Below are 18,848 nucleotides of genomic sequence, written 5' to 3'. Positions count from 1 at the left end.
CCAGTTTAAAATGTTATATTTATTCTTATTATTATATGTATGTATATAAGAAAGAGCAGGGGTCCAACTTTTATGAATACATTTTAGCTGTCTCCTATAATGTTGATACTATACAAATAATCCTCTCATTTACCTTCTATGATTAAGTCCATGACTATACATGTTATGGAGGTAAGGCTGGTTTATCTCCCTTCCTAAATGTAGCTAACACATTTGCAGTCTTTCAGTCAGAAACTATTTCCCAAAGAACCAATTTCAATATGCAATTCTAATTGTCATTGTTTTATTCTTTACATTGCTAAAAAAAAAAATAGTAAAACACATACACTTGTAATAAAACACACACAAAAAATCAGAACTCCCAAATGAGTGGATTCAAAAAGTGTTTAATTACAGTACATAAAGTATACAAACAGAATATCAGAGGCAATCATATAGAAGCATATATAAAACACACATCAGCACATTCAACAAAAGTACCACAAAAAAGTAGATGCATGATTAGTAGTGGTAGTAGTAAAAAAATAAACTGTAGTATTTTATTTTTCGCCCCTCACTGTCAGCAAGAGGTAGATTTGACATTTGCCACTGATCCCAAACAACTGCAAATGTTAATTCAACTGAGACATGAGAAAAGGCTTGGTTATATTTATTTGACATCACAGAGAAGTGCTGCCCCCCGCAGGATCCAGTGCTCAGGTGGCTGTACCGTTCTCAGGTCTACAGCAGCAATGTAGTTCAGGTCTGTTCGCACAGGCTTCTTATAAATTGGACATGAATACAGGCGTACATCCCTTGTACCTACAGAGAGACAAAAAAGCTAGCTAAATGTATGCACTAGACATCTATAGGCATGGTAAATAGTGTAAAAGACAAGGTATAACATCCTGAAGAAATGCAATTTTCACTGGTATACCTGCCCTGTTGACACTCGGCATATAACAGTTCTTTTTTCACATAAAATCCCACTGGCATGCTTCCAGGCAACTTTTTTTTTTTTTTATCTTGCAAATGTAGTCATTGTAAGAACAACTTGATGTGCAGATGTTTTTATAAAATTGTTTTATTATGTCATCGTATGTATATGTATGCCCGATATAACCCAATGTTTTTTCACTGGACAACATTTATAAAAACTGTATAAAAAAAATACATTAACTACATTTTACATTTTAAATGAATAGGTTATGTTACACCAGAATTGTCTCTACTCACTGTTGTTTTCAGCATAGATTCTGATGACTGGCATCATCTCAAACAGCACTTTGGGTTTGGAATCAATCAGTTTGCAGTTCCTCCTGTCCCAACCTGCTCCCTCCAAGTACAGGCCATACACATAGACCCCTTCAGAAGGAGGCTGGGTGATGTCATCCTTCATCCACTTAGTGACCTCATTGCAGAGCCCCACACTATCCAGAGCCCAGCCTTTGTTAGCACGGGTAATTTCCTATACAAAAAATAAAGCATTACATATCTCAAGCCAAGAGTCATAGAGTTAAATCTGTGCCTACTCTAACTTTGAGTTCTGTCCACATAATACACCAGTGCCCGCACTGGGCAAAGTGTATGGAGCTGCCACTCTCTATCAGACTGGAAAGGAGGCGGATGAAAAGCCTCAAGTTCCACCGTGTGGTTAATGTGGAATGCCGAGATGGTTTTCGGCAAAAAAGCAGGATTAGTGCTAAGTGTGACTTTCGCCCTGGCCTCTCTAGAAATTAAGCAAACTTTTGCAATTGTAAAAGCTTGCATCTCACCCACCCGCTTAGCGGATGTAATCAGGCACCACATTAAGCCTCCAGCGGCTGAAGCCGCCAAGCTCCTTTAAAAAATTCTGAGGCACTGGGGACTCCCCTTGAAAGGTCCACTGCCCAATTTGTCACTCCGAGCAGATGTACTACCCGATGGAGACTGGGGGACCTGAGGCCGCCCTGGTGGTTTATGTAAGCTACCACAGTAGTGTTGTCCGTTGGGACAAGCACATGTCTCCCTTGAATCTCCTGTAAAAAATTCTGCAAGGCTAGAAACACTGACCCTGCCATGGGGGTCTCCATATCCCTTTCCGCACGGCGCCCCAACCGAGGCTGGGCACATCTGGGGTGATAACCTCCCTTCTGGTAACACTGCCCAGCACTACGCCTAAGCGTAGGTGAGCAGGCTGTGTCCAATAGGATAGCGCCTGCAGACAGTGCCGAGACACTGTCAGCAGACGGCCGCGGTTCAATGCAGGCTGAAAAACCCTCCTGTTGAACCAGCCTTGGAGAGGGTTCATGCATAGTCCTTTTTCAAAAGCGCTAGCAATAGCGGCATCTACTGGTGGAAAATCAGCCAAGCCAAGCCAAGCTTTTCTGCCTCATGTAAGCTGTACAGCATCCCCAAGGAACGTGAAGCAGCAGGTGCTGTAACCGGGTGACCCCAGGATGAATGTATCTCAAAAAGGAATCTACAGGCCATGGGACATTTAAAACATCAAAATCTCTGCTTACAATGATATATGCGCTACTGGTGTTATGCTATCCGAGTCACCCTCCTCAGAGGGGAACTCTTGATCTACTACCTCCTCAGAAGCAGCGATAGGTAGCAGACCCTCTTGCTGCCATTTTGGATGTACTACTCCCTGTTGTTCTAACGGCATAGAGGGAGCAGGTGGAGCAGTGGGGTCGCGCAGTAGCTCGGCCAACATGTTGCCCTGTTGGGAGACCACCTCCCAGAGCTTATACAGCTGCTCAGCTGCTCATAGTTCTCCGATCTATGAGACTGGTGGCTCTTTCTCCTCCTCTTCTTAGGAGGGGAAACCGGAGAAGGGGAGGGAGATGGTGAAGGAGAGGATGAGGCAGCTACACAAGGAGAGACTCAACACCAGGAAGGCCCAACTACCAACCACAACCAACACTCACCCCTGCCCACACTGCACCAAAATATGTGGCTCCCGGATCGGCCTTTACAGCCATCTGAAGACCCAAAAATATAAGACCCTATGGAGGACAACCATGCTCGACCTGAGTGATCGCCGATGATGATGATGAGAGAAAGATGCACAAAATTCACAGGAGTTGTGGTTGGCGATTGCCTCTTTTGCATGCTCCGGACACAGACAGGCAGCACATCTGCCCTGCCTGTCCTCCATGGGGAGACCCGTCTTGCATACATCACAAGAATGAAATGCCATCAGCTGTAATTGCTGTAACAGTATACCATATATTACAGTACCCAAGGGAAACTGTTGAACAACACATGCAGCAATGTTGCTATGCAACCGGCAATGCGTCAGAGGTAAATGACTATAACCAGATCCAGTGATAAATCAGGTATGGTACTTTTTAAATACCTGCACTGTGCCTAAGCACTATTACAGGACTGTACAGAATGCTTAAACACCCGCACTGTATTATAGTACAGTGTACGGTACACATAGTGCCAATGGTACGGTGCGGTGCACTGCATACGGTGTGGTGCGCAATGCACGGTACAGCGCACCAGGCACGGTACACCTGTTACGGTATGGTGCACGGTACACACGGTACTGTGAAACCCGTACGGTATGGTGTACAAAGCACTGTACAGGGCAACGAACAAGTATGCACTGTATGGTGCACAATGCACGATACAGTGCAAACAGTATGGTATATTGCACAATGCACGGTACAGTGCAAACGGTACGGTATGGTGCACAGAGCACGATACCCCTGATACGTTACGGTGCACGGTACACATGGTACGGTGCAATGGTACAGTGTACGGTACAGTATGCTGTACAGTACGGTGCAACGGTACAAAGTATGGTGCAGAGCATGGTACACTACCGTTACAGTAACCTCGTTCACTTAAGAACGGTGGTAGATCAGTGACCTACAGTTACTGAGAAAGTAATATGCAGGGATGCCCACCTGAATAGCTTCTGGCTTAACACAACACAGCCCTAAGACTGGAGGAAGCCTGCTGTCAAGCTGTGACAGCTATTGCAATGGCACTGCAAGCAGAGTCCAAAGCAGCAATGAAACACTGCGGGAAGGACAGCGAACAGTCAGACCCGAAGCAGAGCTGAGACCAGAAGCTGCTAGTGAATCTATAAGGTAACCTCATTCATTGTACAAAGTGTCGACAGGAGCAGGTCTGTGACCTACAGTCACCACAGGAGCGAAAAAAGGATGCCCACCTTTTTGGCTAACCAACAGCTCGTTACCTGAGGAAAGCCTACTGCTAGAGTCCTAACAGTCTTCGCACTAATTCTGCAAGCAGATCTTAATGTGGCAATGAGACACTGAGAAAAACTGCAAGCAGATTGACCCAGCAAGAGCGTCTCGGTCTAACGCAGAGCAGCTGAGCCCAGCAGCCGCGCTAGTATTTCTGTGGAAAAAGACAAAAGTACCACAGAGAGAACAATTTTTAATCACACAAAACAGTAATCAAACAATTACTTTTATTTTAATATAATTTTTATAACAATTTTTTTATTTTCTATTTATGCTTCAACCGAAGCTAGCAGTTTAAGAGAGAGCACCAGTAGCTGACTTAAGGCGTTCGATCCCGGGGAAGGGGCAGCGGGGCTGCAAGCTTCGTGCGGGGCACAAGGCCGCTGAGTGACTAACGAAACAACCATGACTGAGTGTATTAAAACATGTGAACATGCCCCTGGGGGCGGGCACGACTACGTCACAAGCACTATGTGCAGCTTTGCTATATCTATTCAAGTTAGACCGCATTAAAGGATAAATACCCATGAGGTAGTGGTTACATTTCGTACTTGATAGGGAACCAACTCGCATATCAAACTCTTCCTCTGAATCTGCAAATTATTCATTTACATCTACTTCAGCAGTGGAAATGGCAACATGTGAAAATAAATGTTGGAAGAGAAAACTACCAAAATCAACTGGATTTGTTTGTTATTTCATCTTATTTGTTTGATTATGGTGATACCTTGTACTTGCATGCCTCTGTTGAACAATTAAAAAGGTTGGATCGGCTAATGAATAAAGCAGCCAGATTTGTATTAGGGTGTCATCCTCAGACTCATCACTGTCAGTTACTTACATCCTTAAAGTGGATTTCATTAGATTACAGAAGACAACTTCACTGGATACTATTGGTGTGTAAAACAGTAATAGGCTTGTCACCAGGGTATCTAGATTTGATGCTTCAGGCAAATATAACCAAGTATAATTTAAGACCCAGCCTTACACTTAATAATCAAGTAACGGGGAGAAGGTCTTGTGTTGGTCAAACAGCCTTCAGCTATAGTGCGTCTATGGAATGGAATCGGTTGGACAAAAATATTAAGGATATGATTGTGCCTCTAACTGGTAGCCAATATTTACCAGATAAACATAGAATAATGGCTAATGTTACATCTACTATTTTAAAGGGTAGATATCATGGATTAACAATTTGTAAATGTTATGTTTTATGTGAAATCACTGATGTATGCCTTGTAGACACTTATTTGGTTTTGATTCTGTAAAATGTATGTTGTATTTACTGCTGCCTGTTCTGTGGCCATCTTGCCAGGACACCCTTGTAAAAGAGGCGTCGGTCTCAATGGGTTAATTTCCTGGTTAAAGAATGAATAAATAAATAAAGATTTGACAGCAATGTGGAATCATATTTTACTAGATTGTCAACTTTGCGAACTGAACAGCCGCTTTCAAAATGACACATTAATATGGCCTCATGAAAGCCATGTCTGCATGTTTGCCAACATCGGACACATTCGGCAATAGAGAAAGTCTACTACTGGCATGTAATTTGTTTTACATTTGTTAATAGGATGCTGTGTGGTCCAGTGGTTAAACAAAAGGGCTTGCAATCAGACGGTCCCCGGTTCAAATCCCTGCTCAGCCACTGACTCATTGTGTGACCCTGAGCAAGTCACTTAACCTCCTTGTGCTCTGTCGTTGGGGTTAGACGTTGTTGTAAGTGACTCTGCAGCTGATGCATAGTTCACACACCCTAGTCTCTGTAAGCGTCTGCTAAATAAACAAATAATAGTATGGATGAAGTTGAAGTTTTTAGTCTCTGTTCAACAAATAAAGCGCAAATCGACTGTGGGGAAAAATGATCCAACACTAATTTAAGTTTTAGATGATTGCCACTTGATTATCTTTCCAAATATGCATACACTTTTAAGGCTCTTCTCCACCGTGAACAGGATTAAGACAGCTGCACAAGCCTCAATGCTGACAAGTCACTTGAACATGCTGTCTCTCCTGTCATTTGAAAGAGACATGTGCGATTCTCTGGAGTATGACTAATTGAAATATTCAGCAGCAAACACCGACACCTTCCTCTATAAGGTGGAGCACAGACAACAGAATACGAACTAGGCAATTAGAAGTAATTTACTAGCTTTCATTATATTTAATAATTGCTTAAAATGTAATATTACTGTGTTCTCGCTGGTTAGGTGACGCTGCCTGTTTGGCTTTTTAATGAGCATTCACTGCTGATGTATGTACATTTATTTTTTGTCTACTTGAAACATTTTAAATGGATTTTCAGGGGTAATACTTGATGAATCCAGGGTTATAATGAATTTAAATCATTTTTGCAATGTAAACTATTTCCTGTGACATCAGACCTTTGGTCATTGCCCGTCCACTCTAAGTTGGGGCCCACCCACATTTCCAAGCCTAGCTATGCCACTGCTGTGCATATAACTGGGTCTTTCTAGCTTTGGAGTTGTCATGTGGTACAATTCTGGAAGCAGGGTTAAAAAATATATATATATATATGATGTTAAACATTCTGAATTAAGCTCATGTAAAACAACTATTTCAATATTTTTATTTCACGTCGGGTAAAATTGAGTGTAACCTTCTGGATATAACCCAGTGGCAATTAAAACATGCAAGATTTAGACAGGTGGCTACTCTATAGTGGTTGTCTCTATAGTGGTTGTCTTCATCTATTTAAAGAACTGTATTTTATAGTTATTCATGGAGCAGGTTTTTTGAAGGTAAATTGTACAGAGTTTTTACCACGACACACATTGTTCAGAAATAAATTTAATGGAAATTAAAAAGCACAGATTATGGGACTCCCGAGTGGCGCATCCAGTAAAGGTGCTCCGCGTGGAGTTCAGGATGCGTCCTATAGCCAGGAGATAGCAGGTTTTAATCCAGGCTATGTCATTGCCGACCGTGACCGGGGGTTCCTAGGGAGCGGCGTACAATTGGCCAAGCGCTGCCCGGGTAGGGAGGGATTAGGTTGGCAGGGCAATCCACGGTTCACCGTGCACCAGCAACCCCTGTGGCCGATAGGGCGCCTGCGGGTCTACAGTGGAGCCATTCAGATCTGTGTTGTCCTCCGACACTACGGGTCTGGTGGCTTCACTGTGGATCCGCAGTGCGAAAAAATCACGGATTGGCAGGAACACGTTTCGGAGGACGCGTGTTTCAGCCTCCGTTTCCCGAGTTGCCGGGGGGTTGATAAAAATAATTGGGCATTCCAAATTGGGGAGAAAACTGGGGTAAAAACCATATTAACTCAGAAAGCTGAAGACTAACAAGCTTACCTGTCTCATTGCTGTCAGGAAGCCCTGGGGGTTGAAAAACCCTGTCATCCAGAAGCAGTTGGGTCTTCCCTCAAAGATCCAGGAATGGAACTGGCGGTTTCTTTCCAGCAGTTCAGTGAACCAGAATCCCAAAGTACTTGACTCCCAGGAGGCCTGAAAGCAAAACACAAAAAGCAGGTTAATGCTTTCCAACATATGTGAGCTTCTTTGTTAGAATACCTCTGATATACAGCTACTTTACCTTAACTGGCAAAATAATCATAATAATAATAATAATTAAAACTGTTCTGATGGTTCTACAATAAATGAAAACTTCCACTATTATGCTATTATGAAAATAAAAGCATTCAGTAGCTCTTTTTAAGAGGATTGTAGTTAAATTTCCTTAATGTATAGAATGTATTAACTGACTACCAATGAAGTAAAATAACTAGAAAGAGCAATAAAATGAGGATGTAATAATACATGATCCTCTATAAAAGTTCAAAAGACCTATTTTACACTACCTTGCTGCAGAATGGTACAAGTTGTAAGCACATAGAGATTGTGCATCTATTATATCCAAGAGCCTTCATATATCATTGGTCGATTAGAGTTTGTACTGGTTATCCCTAAATAGGGCAAAAATGGCAACTAAGCACCAAAGTTGTGTTTAGTAGTTTGAACAGTGTTCTAGATAAATAGAAGGTACATCCTGTTTGTGAGCTCCTTACCCACCTTTTTCCAGCGTGCAGGGATCCTGGCATCATACATGCAGTCCAAGGCGTCTCGCAGGTTCTCGCTCATGATGATGGTTCCATCAATGGCGAGTTTGAGGTCGGTCAGAGTAGTCCTCACAAGGATGATGACCCTCTGCATCCTGTCAATCTCCTGCCGCAGGAAGATGTTCATGGGCTGCAAGGGGCCCATCTTTTGAAGTCTCTCCTTAACCTGTTCAACAAGCAGCATTGCCATTTAAAATCTAAAATTCTGACTTACAATGTGACATATAGCCATGAACAGAGATATTTAACATTTGTACACTCCAGGATAAATCTGGGGTAGGAATCAGGTAAAGTATCCACAATTCATCCACACGATACTTCTAGAAATAAAGATGCTGTGACATTTAACACCAATATGCATTCCACAGCATTAATAAATCGCATTGACTTTATCTCTTAAAGCTCAAGCAAATTATAAATTGTTTCTAAATGATCTAAGTTCATAGGATGGGCTACTATTTTGCACAACCTTTCCCAGGTAACATGCATTTATATACAAAGATGACCAACAGACACCTTCTTTTTATCTTCTTATCAGATGAATTACCAATGCATCACCAACACAAATAGTAGGTATAATAAAAAAGACTACCAGTAATGAAAGAAAGTAGTATTTTCCTAATTAACTGTTCATTAAACTTTGATTGTGAAATGTCCTTAATTCTTAAGTTTAAGTCACAGAGTACTATATACGTGGCCCTGACCAAATAGCCATGCAACCACCACCAACCTCAAAGGGGATGTAGTCAGGAGGAAGTTTTTCCAACATGTCATCTGCCAGTTTTCCTACAATGGCTTCCCTGGTCTCCCCACCACCACTTGAGCTGTCTTTGGGCTGGATGCTGAGGATGGTGTCAAGCACATCTTTAGCCAGCTTGCTCTGGTACGTAATGTCAGCATTGGGGTGAAGTCCAAACACCTCAGGAGTGTCATATGCAGGTAGACCCTGGAATGTTAAAGACATTACAGTGAATGACAATGTTTATGCTATGGAGGTGATGCAGCATTTGTGTGTTAGTTTATTTATTTTAATTATTTTTGCAAGTAGCTTTACAAACCTGTATATATTGAAGGTACTGATCCATATTTGTGCACTTGGGGACATTGTAGCCCTTGTAGAAAAAGAAATCCGGTCCAAACATATTTTCACTAAACCAGACTTTAGCAAATGTGTTCAGCAGACGTTTGTCATAGTCATCAGTCACCCTGCCACCATACTGAATCTCCCCTATCATATAGCGAACTGTAGTCCAAGAGACACCCTGCAAAGAATAGATACTTATTACTAACCTCTCATCAACAAGTAATATACTGTATACCACATCTAATTGGCCCACTGGAATACTGCTGGACAAGATTATTCAACTACCTCATTCTTGGACAGTCCACTTGCAACAGGTCTATCAACTAAATAGACCACTGTATGTTTTAATCCTCTCCTGCTTTGGTTTTGTAACATCTGCCTGGTTAGTAATATTATATACACACCTTCTTTATGTCCAAGTCATCTAAGTGGTTCTGTATGAATTGCACAGTTGCATTAAAATCTGCCTGATTGAACTCATATGGGATGTTCCACCCCAGAGGTCCAAACTTGCGCCTCTCCTGCACGGTGGAATGAAGGAAGGCTACTCCATAGAGCATTGGCTTCCACTGAGTCATGTTGCTGACATCCAATAGGTCCTGGCTGATGCCTGTCAACACAAAACAGTCATTCAAATACCAGATTTCAGATGGTGATTGTATTGCTTGTCAGATAAAAACAAAGTGAAATACTGCCTCGCTCTTTATATTACAGTGCTACACAGTAATAAATTATAAGGTATAGAAAATAACCTATAGACATACCAATGGATATGAAGAGTTATATCTCCTTGTATACAAGTACGAACAACTATTGTAAAAAGAACCGTGAATCCTTATCATAGAAAGTAATAATAACAGTGAAGAATAATAACATAGTGAAGCAGGTAAATAATATGAGGAGACTATGGTGATATAAATGTGTTTTTGTGTACTTGTATTAGACACATTTGTATAGATTTGATGGTTCCCAAATGTACTGGAAACTATTAAAACCCAATGTATTAATTCAGTTCATGTCCTCACTTGGCTTTTTTATACTAAGAACTTGTTTTGGACAAGGGCCCAATTAAGCCTGTAAGGCACGCACTTCTTTCACATTTAATATATTTTCAGTTGGTGCAATGCTGTCTTACCTCCATAAGTTCTCTTGAGACCAGCCTTGAGCCCTTGAGGAGGCTCATTAGTGAATTTGATTGACATCTGCAATAAGGTAATTGGGAACTGCTTGTGGACCTCTGTGGTCAACCATAACCGGAATGTCTCATGCACAGTTTCTGTTTCTGTGACAGTGTCCATCAACTCATCCAAGAAATCAAGCCCTAAGTGGCAGTTCTGTAACAAGGCCCATCCTCCCTGAGCAAAAAATAAATAAGATTTGTTAAATTAACAGGTCACCTGTTGAAATAACTTTACTACCTGTTTTAAAAAATCTTTAGAAATTATTTGAACTACATTTCTAACATTTATTTAAGGTGCATTCATTTTTAATTGTTTCTTTTAAGCTATGAAATAGTGTACTGATCGATTAAACACATTTAAGTTCCATATTATATAGAATTGTAGTAACTGTACCCCATAACATTTAGTAAAGAAAAACCTTTGTTTTTTAAATAAGGTTTGTCAACACCAATATACAATAGACAGCTGTTTCAGTAAACATATTCATAATTTTAAAACCTGATTACATATGTTAAATATAAAATAGCAAACACTAAATATAAAAAGTCAACACTTTCATTAAACTGGCAGGTTGTATTAAGTTATTAATACAACATGTAACCAATTAAAAGTAATTTGTGCAGTAATTAAAACCTCTATTGACAGCTATTCTGGCAATATGGTACTAAACAGGAGAAGTTTTTATTCAGAAGATTCCCTTACGTGGGCCATGGTCTGCTGTAGAAGTTTCCGAGCATGGACCTCTTGTCCTTGGCCCATTGATACATAGCGTGTTTCTATCTTCAGCCTCTTTCCCAAAGCAATGATAGAGTCCGTGGGATCCGATCCCATGGACAGGAAACATATCAGAGGCGTGCGTGGGTCGGATTCCTCCCAGGTCTTCTCTAGATCCAGAATCACACCCTCTGTATACTTTTCTCCCATGGAGTCCATGATGTATTTGCGGGCCTATTTAGCATTAAAAGAAAAGCAGTAACTGAAATTATTATACTGTGCAATACACACACTGTTCATGGAGTAGTGGACAGCTGTGGATTCAAAACTAACCAAGGCTATCAGAAATCTAACATGCAGGTCTCAAGCTATTTCTGAAACTGTTCTGGACAATTGGCAGTTTCTTTAGAACAGTTTAATAAATATCATAAAATATTAATAAAAACAGACTTTGAAAAAACATTCTTTAAACAACATGAGTTAAAGCTTTGTGCCCTTATGTGTTCTGTTTGATAAGTTTGACATTTTATAAACTAACAAAATTATCTAAAGATTTTTTTATATAACCCCTCATTAAAAAAAGAAAAAATAAGCTTCTACGATACCTGAGCAATTGTTCTGTCAGGACACCATGACCTGATGAGGAGAAGACGCCTGAAGCAATCCAGAGCCCGATCATAAGCATTAGGGATGACTTCCTCTTCAGGGGCCTCTTTATCAAACCAGTTCTTCCACTGCTTATCGTTCCTGCTGATCTGAGGAGTAAGCATACAAACAGATCAGTGGTTAGCCTTGTTAGGGTTTTTTTAGGGCGAGAGCATTATCTTGGGGAAATTACATGTTTATGGTATGTGTATGCTGCAGTCAGAAACAGCAACATTCTGGAATCTCTGTGTACTCAGATTACCACTTTATTCTAGAAAATCTGGTTACAAAATTGTCTAACGTGGTTAATTTAAACTTTTGAAATATGTTTAAAAGATAATTTCCTCAATGTATGGCTGTATCTTAAACAGAACATGGACTGTTTTGAATAACATCCCTTTCTTAATTTATTTAAGGTACCATCCACCAATTAATTTTGCACACTTTAACAAAAAAACTGGGATAAGTGTCCTGGTTAAATACCAATACAAATATTATACAGAAAATGTATGTGTTTTGCTAAAACCTTTACTTGAACTATGTCCAAGTACTTGTAGCATTTCATCCTATTGTGGTTGTACTTTTGCAAAGTATTCAATTTAATAACAATGCTAGATTCGTAAATATGTCTATTAAGTATTTTTGGTACTTACTTGATCAAGAATGTCAGAGAACTGTCTGAGTTTACTGAGCTCCACTAGATTCAGCCAAGTCATGTCAAGAATCCACTTGGATGCTTTTGGAGGACAAGCCTTAAGATCCAAGGAAGCACCCCCTAGACAATATTAAAAGAGTTAGACTACTGTACAGCTCATTCCAGGCACAACTTATTTTTCTCTTTGTGAAACTATGAAGCAGCACAGCATTGATTCTGATGGTGTTCAGCTTAAGATGTATCCTTATACAGTATTACATGATCAGTGGAGCATGAAAGACAAGAAATTGTTATTGTTAAACAGCTATTTTCTGTGGCAAAAGAAATATCCTTAAATGTAAATAGAACTGCAAGTTCATTTACACTGTCAAAAGACATTACTGTGGTTTTCTACCAGACCACATACAAGTCATTACTACTTTTGCAGAAAATAAATGGCCTAGTTGGTGTAAATTACTTATACCTTTGGCAGCTTATTACTTTCAAACTGCATTGTCATTTGTTACTAAAATCTGCATACCATCACCAATTTTGTTAGACATTATAACTTAATTATTGTAAAAGGTAATAGGATGTACAGTATGTGACGACTAACAAACTAACTAACGACAACCAATATGTCTATTACATCCCCAGCCTTGGCTATAAAAACTAGAGCTATCAGTATGATTTAAAAGTTGCTGACCATGAAGTGTATATCAACAGTATGTACAGGACAGAATAAAAAAAAATAGTAATGATCAATTAAAAATGGACAAGTAGTATTTAAGACTAAAAAGTCATCATTAGGATAGTAAATGAGATGTTAATATAATGTTAAAGTATAATAAAATGACTGATTTACTGTACATGGAATAACTTCTCAAGATACACAGTTGTAAAAAAGTGTGAACTACAGATGGTCATATGTATAAACAGACAAACGTCTTCATATATCCCAACAATCGAATACTTTTTATAAAATGTTAAATAATGTCAATACCATAATCTCCTGCAGATGGTATAAGATGACACCAAACAGCAGCCTCAATGAGTAAAATGTAGGACTTTTCTGGGGGGAAAAAAACCCCACACAGTGCTCCTGTACATCTCTCTGTAGATCTTCGTTAATCCACACATGCAATCACTTGAACAAATGTAAAAGACTAAACAACACAAGACACCTCCTAATCTGCACACAGCATCACTGGTGTGCTCTCACCCTGACCTTTAATAAGTGTGAGAAATTCCTCATGTTTCACTCTTTTGCTCTGCATGTCAATCTTGAGTGTCAGGAGGAGGGTGAACAGAAATTTGTGTTCTTCATACAGGCCCCGTGCAGCATAGTTATGCACTTCAAAGGTCATGTACTCAATGATGTTAGCAATCCTCTTGCTGGTAATTGGGCTCTTAATAGACCTGTTAAGCAAAAAGGACAAGACATTGAAAATCAATTTACTATTTCTTTTAGGCACATGGTTTATGATACATGCTTCACACTTAAGATTTTGGTGTTATAACTATTTGGGGGGGGGGGTTGTCTAGGGACTTTAGGGTGGTACTACTCCATCTTAGTATGTACATTTATTATCGTGCTTTCTATCGCATCTTCCTCACTAGCCCTGTAAGCAGCACCCGTGGGAACAACTTCAAAACCTCACACTAATTAATTGAGGTTTTATTTTCTGATATACTATTTATACAGTGACCTACACAGCTGGAAAGGGAAGATTTTTCTGGCTTATGCTGGGAATCTAGCTTGGGAATAACATAATTCACACTGCTTGTCTTAGTCAAGTGAAATACAATTGTTAAACTACACAGCTTGCAATGCTTTTTGTCTCCTGAACAGTGAAGACCAATGAAAAACAAAAGTGAACTGAAGTGTTTAAAAAATACTTTTGTTTCAGTAAATGAAATTCTGAAAGTTGTTTATCTATGTTCAAGCTGTGTATTGCCCAGGCAAATCAGTGACATTGCTTCCATTGGCATATTGCAGGTTGTAATCATCTTATTAAAGCATTTCTCAGTTGTCAGCCTAATAGCACAGCAAACATGGGACATTGTGCAAAATTCCAGAGGATTCAGGAGAAATGCACATGCAGTTTTAAAGAACTTGCATCACATTGCAGCACTACCTGGCCAAGGAGATGTCAAAGAGTCTCAGGAACTGGCGTAGGGAAGTCTGGTACATAACATTGACCATGCTCATCTCTGTGATAAGGAAATACAGGATACTGCCTCTGGTTGCAACTGTAAAGCACACAATTAAAATCAGATGACTCAAGCAGTATCTCTTTATATTCTACACAAGCAAAGAAATATAAAAATAGCAACACCGAAAGCCAGATTAATTCCACCTACCATATCTCCAGAGGAGTGGATCATTACTAGTTGACTAATTTCCAGCAAGTTCTTATTTCAGTTTCAACCTCCCACATTCACATGGGATGAAAACAATGCACAATTTTGGAGCAGTGGATAATGAGAACTATCTATCTTGTAAAGGCAGCTCATTACTTTCAAAATGAAATGTAATTTGTCTATTTAATAAAACTGCACGCCAACAAGGATTTTGATTGTTCTATTTCAGTAATATATAGTAATTGTCGTACCTTTAACAATATCTAACCAAATCAACTAACCTAAGCAATTTATAGTTGTTCTTTTCTAAGGTGACCATATCGCAAGTTGAAAATCCTGAACTATCCCAAACTGACACAGAGCCATATGGTCGCTTTATTCTTTGCACACGTTTTTAAACTGATGGCAAGGCAAGAGTTACTCTGCATTTGCATAAAAACCATCAAAAACTGTTTCATCACGGTTTTGCCTGGCTTAAATGTTTCTACACAGTTTCCCCAAAACATACTTGCATATTGCTAGATGGAATAGATAAACCAGAAGATCAATAAATCAAAGTCACCCTAATAACCCTTTTCGGTGTGCTTGTGGGACCATTTTTAAGTCATATCAGCTGGTTGATTTTGAAGTTGCCTATAGCCGTTACTATAGATTGTAACCTGTGGAAGTTGTTGATAAGAGGTAAAGGGTTCAATGACGAACTGAAGACCTGACAGGACTGCAATATTGTTTCTCACCTGGTCTGTACTCCTCCCGGGCTGCATTGATCTGTATCTCGGTTTCAGCTGCAATCTGCAGTTTCTGAGTGACCTCTTCGGAAGTTCTCTTGGTGTTGCCCAGCACTATGATGAGACTCTCATCATCAACTAGAGACCCCTGGGTGCTAGTCAACCGGTACAGCAAATTATCCTCTAGCTCCTTCATCTTTCGCTTGTTTGCGGTCACATCCTCCATTAGGTCTGTTCTCTCTTTCTCCAACTCCTGTTTGTACACAATGAGACTTGATATCTTTAGTTTGGCTCTTATCTCCAATTCTGTATCAGGTTTTTGTAGGCCAGAATGTTCAGGCAATGCCAATTACAACCTTTACTCCAAGTTGTCCTTTTGGAAATGTGTAATCTCATTCTACTGAGATGAACTAGGTTTCTTAACTACAGTAATTAAGACAGGTATCTCAATTTAGATCATCACAACAATTCAGCATCAAAATGAGCCTGGCAGATGATTGTATGCTAAGATTCAAAAGCCATGTAAACGCATTTCCTCTCAAGATTTTAAAAGCACATACCTGCTTTTCAGTGAGGATTACTCTTCCCAGTAACTGATCCTCCAGACCTTTGATGGTGACAGTGAAGTCAATGATGGCAGTGCGAGCACTGATCTCGGGGGTGTACGCAGGGTTGGGTAGCTTGGTGGTGACGTACAATCTAAATCCGTTCATTACGTCCACTTCCTTATCACCAACTTTTACCTACAATAAGACAATACTTGGTGTGTTTAGAAAGTTGTGGACTGTTTCAGCTAAAAAAAATTAGATTTTGATATTTGGACCAAGATTGTTTTTTTTATTGACATTGGATTTTGATATTGGATAAAAAAAATATTAACCAATAGCTATCATCTGCATCACAGATGGATATTGCCTGGAGATAATATATGCATATATGTATTAATATGTTCTTGTTTTTTAGACTTAATTGCTCACTTTGAGTACTATGATGATTCCATAGCACAAGTGAAATAAAACCAGTGGTTATCATTTGCTCTATTGTTTTCCCCACAATTGTATCTATATTTTCAAACCCCAGAGGTTCTTTAGACACAGGGGCTCCTTAGAAATGAGAAGTACAAAGAGCTTCCCTTCATTCAAATAAAGTCACCTTGTAGGTGGATCCTGTTTTGATGAAGTTTTTCTCTAGAACATTGTCCAGAGCTGGGTCCAGCTCCTCCCCCACATCTTCTATTAGAAGTGGTCGCCCCAAAGATAAGCTGTCCTCCAGGTGATTCCTAAAGTATTTGTGATTCAGGGAGGTAATCTACGAAAAACAATAAACATATTAATATGTACAACACAAGATATTCCTTAAGAAATGAAGTGTTTATTCTTGGACCTTGATAAAGCTTCACATAATACACTTTATAATACTAAGCATGAATTAGACTAGTAATTATAAACTGCACTCCATAAACACCCTATATATATCAATATGCAAAACATATTATACAAACGGCTTTTGATTACCTGAAGTTCATTTTTGGCTTCCTTGTTTTTGATCCAGATCTTGCCCTGCGTTTGTGGGTCTATCAGCAAGGGGAAACGAGCTGCCTTAGCGACAATGATTCCATTTTGTATGGACAGATCATCATTGGGTAATCCCTGGAGGTTCCATTCACTGACAGTTGGTGCGTCAATCAACATTTCTGTGAGATTGAGGTTGTTTCCGAAGGGAATCTTACGTGTCTTCATTTCTTTCTGCCAGTCAGTCAAAAGAAGGTTACGAAACTCTTGATTGAAGGGGCCAGAATATGACAAAAAGGCAGTAGCCAGCAAAACATCCCCTAGAAAAATGAAAATAAAAAATATGCTTAATATATTAGATTAATTATGTCAAATTCCCTCTCTTCCAGAGAATTCATAATATAAATAGTTGAGCTCAGGGCGAACCACTGCTATAGTTTCCTTTTGTTCAAGTCAAGTGAAGACATAATAATGGTCGACTCCAGCACTTCTAAGTAACTTGGCAAGTAGGTATATTCCTGTTTAGAAAATAATAAAGTTTACAAACAAGAGGAGGCAATTCGGCCCATCTTGCATCTCATCAAGCAGCTTCTTGAAGAATCCCAGGGTGTCTGCTTCAACAACATTACTGGGGAGTTGGTTCCAGACCCTAACAATTCTCTGTGTAAAAAAGTGCCTCCTATTTTCTGTTCTGAATGCCCCTTTATCTAATCTCCATTTGTGACCCCTGGTCCTTGTTTCTTTTTTCAGGTCAAAAAAGTCCCCTGGATCAACATTGTCAATACCTTTTAGAATTTGGAATGCTTGAATCAGATCACCACGTAGTCTTCTTTGTTCAAGACTGAATAGATTCAATTCTTTTAGCCTGTCTGCATACGACATGCCTTTTAAACCTGGGATAATTCTGGTTGCACTTGTTTGACTTAAAATACAACAAGCAGCATTTTGCATCATGCCACAGAGTTTGTTTCGTGGCTTTTTTGGGGGTTTTTTTTGTAAATAAAGTTTGTTAGAATTTCTGGTGAAATTTGGCAGGGATGGGGCTAAAAACTCTCTGCAAAAACGTGTGTGGAATATGGCCAGACACTTATTCATTTGTTTAACGATGGTGGCGCCTGGCACTGCATGTGGTAGTTTTTTTTTTAGTTTGTTGCTTTAAAACAAATAAAACCTGGGTCGCCTGTGCCGGCGTGTCAACCGCAATCCCTCTGTCTCTGGATTCCCACATCCATTGACACCTACCAACAAGCCTCTTGGTTTGTGCTGCAAACTCTTTGCTCTGCTCCGTCCATCTCTCTTTCTCTCCAGCGAGACCACTGATCAGACTGGAAGCTGTCTGCATCTTGTGTCTACAGCGCTCTGCATCCTCCATCAAGGTCTGCAGGAAATAACATTATGATAGGGCAGCAGTGTGGAGTAGTGGTTAGCGCTCTGGACTCTTGACCGGAGGGTTGTGGGTTCAATCCCCAGTGGGGGACACTGCTGTTGTACTCTTGAGCAAGGTACTTTACCTAGATTGCTCCAGTAAAAACCCAACTGTATAAATGGGTAATTGTATGTAAAAATAATGTGATATCTGTATAATGTATAATGTGATATGTTGTAACAATTGTAAGTCGCCCTGGATAAGGGCGTCTGCTAAGAAATAAATAATAATATAAAATTATTTTTGCAGGATAAATAAGCTCAGTTGCAGTATAGATAAGATGATAT

General features: G+C 39.7%; 1 protein-coding gene across 3 annotated transcripts in view; it reads right to left on the bottom strand.

The window, feature by feature from the left end:
• Nucleotides 1-354: 354 nt before the first annotated feature.
• dnah5 (dynein, axonemal, heavy chain 5) overlaps nt 355-18,848 on the bottom strand; it is a 99,835-nt gene continuing 81,341 nt past the window's right edge. For all 3 annotated transcript variants that reach the window (XM_059012808.1, XM_059012810.1, XM_059012809.1), the window contains 18 exons: nt 18,378-18,513; nt 17,139-17,455; nt 16,777-16,932; nt 16,185-16,367; nt 15,634-15,877; nt 14,671-14,785; nt 13,761-13,951; nt 12,552-12,673; nt 11,859-12,008; nt 11,242-11,487; nt 10,494-10,713; nt 9,763-9,968; nt 9,333-9,536; nt 9,005-9,220; nt 8,228-8,440; nt 7,511-7,663; nt 1,216-1,447; nt 355-801 (listed from right to left, as the gene is read on the bottom strand). In XM_059012808.1, coding sequence (XP_058868791.1) covers nt 650-801; nt 1,216-1,447; nt 7,511-7,663; nt 8,228-8,440; nt 9,005-9,220; nt 9,333-9,536; nt 9,763-9,968; nt 10,494-10,713; nt 11,242-11,487; nt 11,859-12,008; nt 12,552-12,673; nt 13,761-13,951; nt 14,671-14,785; nt 15,634-15,877; nt 16,185-16,367; nt 16,777-16,932; nt 17,139-17,455; nt 18,378-18,513 — 3,456 coding nt within the window. In that variant the 3' untranslated portion in view covers nt 355-649. The remainder of the gene's footprint in view (nt 802-1,215; nt 1,448-7,510; nt 7,664-8,227; nt 8,441-9,004; nt 9,221-9,332; nt 9,537-9,762; nt 9,969-10,493; nt 10,714-11,241; nt 11,488-11,858; nt 12,009-12,551; nt 12,674-13,760; nt 13,952-14,670; nt 14,786-15,633; nt 15,878-16,184; nt 16,368-16,776; nt 16,933-17,138; nt 17,456-18,377; nt 18,514-18,848) is intronic.

The sequence above is a fragment of the Acipenser ruthenus genome, chromosome 3, assembly GCF_902713425.1.
Source record: "Acipenser ruthenus chromosome 3, fAciRut3.2 maternal haplotype, whole genome shotgun sequence".
Classification (NCBI taxonomy): domain Eukaryota; kingdom Metazoa; phylum Chordata; class Actinopteri; order Acipenseriformes; family Acipenseridae; genus Acipenser; species Acipenser ruthenus.
The sequence above is the reverse complement of the archived record's forward strand: the minus strand, read 5'-3'. Positions and strand labels throughout refer to the sequence as shown.